Raw genomic sequence first — 9,026 nt, 5'->3', positions numbered from 1 at the left:
CACAGATACTCTTTCCCTCTCTAAAGATATTGGCCATGTTCATCCTTTCAACCACATCCTTGGTCTCCTTATGCTTCATGATATTACCACCCAAAACCTTGTCTTCATCAGGCTTTGGAAGAGGAAAATCCACTCCTTTCAACTGAGCAAGGCTTAGAGGGTTCTTTGTAGAGTCCTTGTTGGATTTGTTGTTGGGCTTGAAAACCATAGGTTTCAGATTCTTGGAAGAAGTCTCTCCAACCTTATTTCTCCTTACTGGCTTGAGCTCCATGATGATTGGCTCCACTTTTGTGCTATGCTTCACAGATTGTGATTTAGAAGTTGTAGAACCAAAGATTTGTTGCATCCTTTCATCAATTTTCTTCCTTTGCTCTTTGACTTTTATCTCAGCTGCTGCTATCTGGATTAGATCAATTCCATCAAGCTTTCCTTTGATTTGAAGAGTTGGAGAAGTGGTGATGGCAGGAACTAGCACTTTACATATTTGAACTGTTGTTGATGGCTCTCCTTCCCCTTCCCTTTTATTATCCCCCTTTTTGTTATCATCAAGGACAGGGGTCAAGCCTTGTGCTTTTGCCAGCTGCAATAGTAGATTTGTCTGAGATTGTTGATTTTGAAGAATGGTGACCACAGAGTCTTCAATGATTTGAACTCTGTCTTCCAACTTGGCCAGCCTCTTGTCAGCATCAGATTCTCTCCTCAATCTCAGCAACAAATCTTGCATAGTACCATAAGGCATAACTGAATCCAACTTCTCAGAATTGTAGGATTTCAGATCAGAAATATCCTTTTTGAGTTCATCTACACTTCAATTATGTCTGATATGCTGCAACTGCAAGAGATGCAGAGAGTCTAGATGAGATTGAAGAATAGCCTTTGTACCAGCATCTGTAGTCTCCTGAAGGGCCTTTTGAATAGCCATTACTTGCTTGACCAAAGCTACACCAAACTGTCCTGGTGTAGATTTCTTTGTCCATGCCCATTCAGGTAAATCTGGAACAGAACTTGGGCCTGCATCTCCCCCTAAGTTCATGCTCCCATCCAGAGAAATAGAGTCATCATCATTAGAATTTACTTCAAACTCTTCAGATGGCTCACCAGCTTGAGAAGGCATCCTATTAACAGCAGTTTTATCTCTTTGAAGAGATTCTGAAGTGTGCATAATGTTCAAAGTCTGCTCTGCCTCCACATTGCCCTGAGCAGCCAACAGTTGATAGGCTGAAACAGGATGAGTAAAAGTGTCAGCATCCAAGGAAATGTTATCAATCTCAGCTTTGTAATGTTGCTGAAATTGTCTTTCCTTTTCAGCATCATCCACAATCATTGACTCACTAGCAATGGTTGGATCCGCCCTTATAGTTTTTGTACCTGCTTTTCTCTCATTTTCTCTATATTCTTGCATCAGGGGTTCCCCCTGGCTCACACACACCCTCACACCCTCACCCTCACCTACTAAGGTGGCATTCCCCTCACTTACTTTTGCCATGCTGGAAGAAATAGCATGCATATGTTAACTCTCAACCTCTCCTTTTGCCTGGGAGCAACCCAGCCTCTCACTCAAATTATCACTCCCTTCCCTCAATCCTAGAAGTGATTGTACAGTAACCATGTCTTCTACACTTGGAATTGAATCAGTTATATGTGTAGAGACCATCAACGGATAGGGAGTATCCGTTGAAGTGGAAACTGATGATATCAACGGATAACTGCTGTCAAGCTTATCCGTCGAAGAACAACCACTTGTCAATGGATGAGAGATATCCATTGAAGAAGGAAAAGATGTAGATATTGAAAGTAACATAATTGTTGAATCTGTGTGAATTGATTTTAAGTGAGGTGACACAGATTCTTCAACTAATTCTGAAAGAATTGGCTGATGATCCAACAAGTCATCTAACAGATGATTATCACCAGGATTTGAGTGGGGCTCCTTCCTGAGTTTTAAAGAGGGAGAATCAGGAATTGATGTGAATATCATATCCACATCCAGAGATGGTGATAGAGAATTTGGAGATTGTTGTGTGTCTATTATGAGAGAATGGGGCTGTGACTCCACATTTGCTGGAGCCACATCAAACTGAATTTGAGAAGGCAAAGATACAGGTGGATGTATCTGTGCAGTGTGTGCCCCCTGTATGGAAACTAGGGTTTTAGCCTTCTTTCGTCTTGAAAAAGCTTTGACAGGTGAATGTGTGGCTTCAGTGTCCCTCCCTCTTTTGTTCTGTGTCCCTGGTTGGGGACTATTTTCAATAGCTGCATCCTTTTGGGAGGATGCAACTAGGGATGTGTTTGACTCCTTTTGAACCACCACACTCTTTTAAGAAACTGTGGCTTAGTTGGCTAGGGTACCACTCACCTCTCCCACCTTATCCTGGGGGGTTTCTTGATGTTCACCCCTCCCCTCACCCCTCACACCCTGTTCACTCCCTTCAGGGTTTTTGGTAGTTGTTACAACTGTTGTCTTTTGAGAAACAACAGAGGTGGTTTTCTTTGACTTGTGTTTTAGAATTTTAGGTTTGGTGGCTTTGGTAGGAATCTGTTGGGAAAAAGACACAGATTGTATTGCCACACTAGAAGACAAAGAAACAGTGGGGGTGGAAGATGTAGGAGTTGCAGAAGTGTTTACCTCACTTACCTGAGGTGCATTCATTATTGGTAAATATACCAGTGGCACCTAGCTGTTGAGGTTTATTCTCAAAAGGTCTGCAAGGACCCTTTTCTCTTGTGCCCAGCATTTGAGTTTATTGCTCTCATTAGTTATGACCAAACCTTCAGCAACATGGTTAGCCAATAACATAAAGAATCTAGCATAGTAGATGTTATGAGGTCTATTAGCTTTGTTACCTAACCTGGAACCTAATTCTAGCATGACATAGTTGCTAAAATTAAAGTACCTATCAGAAACTAGCATATAGAGCATATTAACAAGAGATGAAGTTATGGCATCAAAAGTGCTAATCTTCCCAGAGAAAACCTTGATAAAGGCATCTCCAAGAAAACTCCATTCTTTCCTAAGGCCCTTTCTTCTAATGCTCCCTAAACTAGCAGAATCAAAAGAATAGCCTATGGAATCTAACATAGCAGATACATCATTATCAGTGTGTGGTGTCATGGCATTATTCTCAGGTAACTTAAACCATGACTGTATATCATCACAGTTAATACAATAATCCTTCCCTTTGAGAGAGAAAGCAATGGTCATATATGTGGAGTTGAACTCTGCAGTTGTCCAAATCTCCTCAATTACCTCACAATAGATAGTTGGGGCTTCCAGTATTGCATAGCTTAGTTTGCAGTTCTTGATGAAGTCCATCATCTTGTGATAATCTGAATGGGCTTCATTCTTTTCCACCAAGGCTACGAAATTGTTCTTTTCATAAACAAAGCCAGACGGAGACATAATCTTGACTACTGGTGCCATTGTTGTGAGTAGAGGTTGCAGAGAAAAGATTGAGAGTTTTGAGAGAGAAAGAGAGTAAAAATTGCAAGAAAGCGTAAAGTGAAAATAAGAATTCAATGGGCTTTTATACTTCCTCGAATTAAAACGTAAATAAAATGATTAAATGACACTTTTAAATAAATTACAACCGTTTGTGAATAAAGAAAACTGTAGAAATTCTAAAAACTGCCTTTAATACATACAACAGTGTATATCTGTATCAACGGTTAAGTAAACAAATCAACGGCTGTGACTCACTTAAAGTAACGGCTGTGACACTTCAACATCCTCAGCTACTTGCTCCTTTCCCTTGCTTGATTCTGATTTTCTTGTGCCAATTTTGAGACTTGGCATTGTCTTCTCCTCATTCCTGGCTTCAATCTTCTCATTGTCAGCTACAAGTGCAACTGATCCTCCGTTTCTCTTTCCCTTTTCCAACAGCTCATCTTGCTCCATCTCAAGTTCATATGTCTTCAAAATTCCATATAATCTTTCAAGTGTAAAGTCCTTATAATCTTGAGAATTTCTTAGAGAAACAATCATAGGTTTCCATTTCTTTGGTAGAGACCTCGGAAATTTTAAATTGGAGTCCTTGACTTGGTACACTCTGCCATACAGCTTCAATCCATTCAACAGTTTCTGAAATCTGTTGAAGGTATCATTCAATGATTCTCCTTCTTCAAAATGAAAATATTCATACTGTTGAATGAGAAGTTGCATTTTGTTTTCTCTAACTTGCTCAGTACCTTCACAGATAAGTTTCACAGTATCCCAAATTTCCTTAGCAGTTTGGCTGTTAATGACATTGTCAAACATATCTTGATCTAGGCCATTAAACAGAATGTTCATGGCTTTCTTGTCCTTCTGAACCTCTTCAATATCTTCAACAGTCCATTCTGTTTTTGGCTTGGGAATAGACTGTCCAACAGCAACTGTTGCAGTGGCAGCTGTGGCCATCTTGTGAGGGATGTGAGGACCATTTTCAATGCAGTTGATGTAGCTTTCATCTTGAGAGAGAAGATGTAAATGCATCTTCACTTTCCAGTGATGATAGTTATCTCTTTCCAGGATTGGAATCTTTACACCAATATCCTTCTTACTCATGATGTTAGCAGAATAGATCTTTAAACTCTTTGTATGTTAAGAGCTTGCTCTGATACTATTTTTTATTCCCAGTAAACTAACAATGAGATTTACAGAAGGGGGGTCGAATGTAAATCTCAAAACTTTTTCAAGTTTTGAGCAGTTTCTGGGCTATTGTGTTTTGATGAACAAGTGTGTGTGAATTGCTTTCAGCTAATGCAGACAGATATATATTCAAACATAAATGTAAAGAATACAACAGACTTAAAAACTTTTCTGGTGGTTTTGTTGTTCCACCAGAGATGTGTTATTTCAAAAAATCTGTGATTCAAAGAATTAAATCACGTCCTAGTACAAACTAGATGATTTTCTCTCTGGATTTTTCTAAACAGCTCTGGAAAATTCACAATCTAATTACTAGCTGCTACTTGGTTTATATATCACAAGGTTTACAAGTGAAGACAAAACTGTAAAATATAATTAAAAGATTCTTCACATGTTTCTTCTTCATTTCTCTATCCAATGCAATTTAGGTTTAGCTGTGAATCTTTGAATACTTCTTTGTTTGCACCAGAATGGAAATGCTGCATTTTCTTGATTCCTCCTAGAGGCTGCCACATTCCAATTTGTCTCTGTCAACCCATGTGCCTCTGTCAGCTTATGAATTGTCACTATCAACTACTATTTGAACTAAGTATCCGTTGAAGCTTTCATCCGTTAATGCTTTATCCGTTGAAGCTTTATCCGTTGATGCATTAGCAGTTGAAGCTTTATCCGTTGAAGCATTCATCCGTTGATGGATATTATCCGTTGAAGCTTTAGAGTCATCCGTTGAAGCTTTGCTTCTCATCCGTTGAAGGCCTTTAATATCAGTTGATACAACTTTATTTATACAAAATTACAAGGCATGAAATATTTACAATTAGCCCTCATATTTGCATATCCATTAATAGTCAACATGACTGATAATTTCCCACAACATCTAAGAACTACAACTTAAATACAAAGAATGAAATGTGCTACAATACTAAACTTATTTCTAAGTAAAGCTACTCCTTCAACGGATAGCCAAAATGGTCTTATCCGTTGAGGCTACAAACACTAGATTTCTACTTAAATGTTTTGTTTAACTTATCATCAAACTAATACATATTCCTAACAATCCTCATGATACCCACAATGTTTATCACGCACCCTATTTTCTGAAGGCGCTAGTAATGGCTTTAGGGGATAGTAGGAAGGTTTCCCTTTGACCTCTCTTAAGATGTCAGCCCGGGGTTGGTTGAGTGGTGTCCATTCGGGCTCTAGTTTGGGCTCTCTCTTGGGCTTGGGTTTCCCTTTAATCCTCTAAGGTCTGGAGTAGTTGTCCCGGGGTGGGGTTCCCTGAGACTGCTATACATAATTGGTCTGCATGTCTGCCTTGTACCTATTTTCTTTTCTATAGGAGGAGCGACGTTCCAGAGACTCATCATTGTCCCAAATTCACATGTTCATCTTCATGGAAGTGAGGAAGTCATTTTCCTTGATAAACTTTGAAGCCATCGCATAAGCAGAAGCAATGCTTTGGGGCTCTCTATGGATCAGGTCTTTGACATAGCCCTCGCATGAAACCGGGTGGAGGTTTCGTCGAAAAATGTTGACGGCTTCCTTTTCCTCAAGATTGGAGAGCTGGTTGACTGCTTCTTGAAACCTCTTGATGAATTCGGGCAGAGTTTCTCTACTTCTTTGTTGAATGGTTTCCAAGTGGCACATTTGAAGCTCGTCCATGCGGTTTACCCAAAATCTCTTCAAGAACATTTCCCTAAAGTCTCTCCAGGAGTCGATGCTCGGGGATGGGATTCTGCTGAACCATTTCTGTACCCCTCCCTTTAATGTTGAAGCAAAGAAATGACACTTGGTGAGGTCGTTGTAATCGTATATGTTTGAGATTTGTTCAAAGTAGTTTAGATGCTTCTCGGGGTCGGCAAGCCCGTCGAAAGAATCAAAGTTGAAGTGTTTGAGGCCGGGTTCCCTGGGGGTGGACTCCAGTTTTCTGGTAAAGGGCATGGCCGCGTCTCCGACTTCTACGTCTCCTTTAACTTTTCTTTTGAGATCCCGGAGAGCCCGGGCCATCTGCTCCTGTTTAGATTCCTTCTCCTGCGCGGAATCTGAGGAGACATGAACTCTGCGTGTCTTCTTCTTTTATTTCGCCTCTTCTTCTTGGATCCTTTTTTCAATGTTGGCCTTGGCTTCCTCTTCCTTCCGGATGCGGTCCCGGAGTGCAGCCCTCTTGATTTCATCCCGGGCATCTTCAGATGGCCTCTTGGTTTTGCCAATTCGATCCAAGACTGAACCCCGCAATTCTCCGGAATGTTCCTCCTGGTCCCCGGGACGGGTTTCAGGAGTCTTGTGATTCTTTTCCTTCCATATGACCATAGCCGCTTAGATTTGCTCCGGGGTCATGTTCCCCCAAGGGTTTGTAGAAGTTTCTGCATACTTGTGGGATGCTTTCTCTATAGTTAGTCTCTGCTCTTCGGGATGGAGTTGAGATGAAGCACGAGTTATGGGGGGGCTCCTCTTCTATTTCCTCCATCTCGCCATCCCTGGGTGGGACGACGGTGGGCTGAATAGTTCCCGAGACCGAAGTTTTGCTCTTTCTTGTGGCCATTTTTTCAGGACAGAGTATGGGAAACAGTAGCGGAAGAGTAACAAGGTGTGACCTTTTTGGAAGGAAAGATACGAGAAATGAGTTGTGAAGAGAGTGAGGGTGTTGTTCTTACTTTGGAGGGGGTTTTCTTGACTCTTAGAGCTTTGTGACGTAGCTAGAGACGTCACCACACCGCCGGAGGTTCGCCCTCCTTCTAGCGCCAATAACCCAGATTCACTATAAACATCAATTGTTCTTATGCAATCAAAACCTAAAACTCTGAACATCAAACAACATCAATTCCACATTCAAATCGCCAAAACTCGACACAACAAAAATAGACTGATTCAGATGTTTGATACGAATGCATTCAAAAAACCCAAACTACAAATATTCATAAACTCAAATAGCAATCACGATAACGCAAAAATACAGAGAAAAGTTTGAAAACTTACCAGAAGGCAGGAGAAATATGGCGGCTTCAAAGATAAGATCTCCCAAATTTGCCTTGAAGAAAAGTGGTAGAGAATGTTTGATATTGCGTAAAAAAAAAGAAATGGTAAATGAGGGGTATTTATAGGCACATGTAAGGTAATAAACCACTCAACTGCCACACGATCGTGCTCGTTAGATCTAAACACGTGGCAAAATCCCGAGCGTCCAGAAAAATAACTGCTCAGTTAATGATTACATCTCTGTAATTATTTAACAGATGCGGCTTTTGAGGAGAAAAAGGGGGGGACTACAAACGTTTCGTATATATGTATAGGTATACATATATTCATACAGAAAACTCAACCGCCGCCTAACACTCCGCGAAAAATGCCAGACACTGTGTACCTGTCACATCCGTACCAGGTTACAAGAAGAAAGGGGCCTACCCAAACACAACCCCCAAGGACTTGTATCCATCAACACCCCGGGGTTAGGGGCCCATGAATCAAAGAAAAAATTCAAAATCTTTTCCAAGTTACAAAAAATCAAGGAGCCTACCCAAACACAACCCCTGGGGGCTTGTCTCCAACAACACAACGGGGTTAGGGGCCCATGAATCAAAGGAAAAATTCAAAATTTTCTCCAAGTAACAAAAAATCAAGGGGCCTACCCAAACACAACCCTCGGGGACTTGTATCCAACAAAACCCCGGGGTTAGGGGCCCATGAATCAAAGGAAAAATTCAAAAAAAAATCCAGTTATGAAAAATCAAAGGGCCTACCAAGACAAAACCCCGGGGACCTGTATCCAACAACACCCCGGGGTTAGGGGCTTATGATCAAAGAAAAAATTCAAAATTTTCCAAGTTACAAAAAACCAGAAGGCCAACCCAAACACAACCCCGGGGACTTGTGTCCAACAATACCCCGGGAGTTAAGGACAGGAATCAAAGGCAAGATGTAAAAAAATTTCACACCAAAGGAGCACACTACTGCCCCATCCGAGAAAACCCGCATAAGGGAGTGTGAGGAAAATGATAGGCCATAAATAATCAGGCCCAAGTAAAAGGATACAAAAGCCCAAGTAGAGAACTGCCCAGTCCCAAACTGGGGTGGTCCCCGATATACGTGGCAGAGACAGAAATGTCAATTGTCTCATGTTACTAAAAATGGAACAACCACATCCCAACCATCCAGGTGTATGACCCCCAAGTCACCCCAGCTGTAAAAGGACACCCGGACCCCACTCACCATCTGATCCATCCAATCACTCACCAACCAAGAATGATCAAGGGCTAGGATGAAGAGGTACAAACCCCTAAAACCCTAAATCTTGAGGCCTATAAAAGGCCCCAAGAAAAGGATTTTAGGGGTTAGAAAATATTTTGACTGCTACACACCTATACACATACCACTATACATATTTTGAATAGCGCCTTCTTCC

The 9,026-nt window shown here is 41.1% G+C and overlaps 1 protein-coding gene across 1 annotated transcript; it reads right to left on the bottom strand.

Moving 5' to 3' along the window:
* Positions 1–6,004: 6,004 nt before the first annotated feature.
* On the bottom strand, positions 6,005–6,634 carry LOC141719689 (uncharacterized). Its single transcript, XM_074522065.1, has one exon. It carries the CDS (start codon positions 6,632–6,634, stop codon positions 6,005–6,007), a length of 630 nt encoding a protein of 209 aa, XP_074378166.1.
* Between the last annotated feature and the right edge of the window lie 2,392 nt (positions 6,635–9,026).

Source organism: Apium graveolens, chromosome 4, assembly GCF_009905375.1.
Source record: "Apium graveolens cultivar Ventura chromosome 4, ASM990537v1, whole genome shotgun sequence".
Taxonomy (NCBI): Eukaryota; Viridiplantae; Streptophyta; class Magnoliopsida; order Apiales; family Apiaceae; genus Apium; species Apium graveolens.
This window is presented reverse-complemented; position numbering and strand designations above follow the sequence as displayed.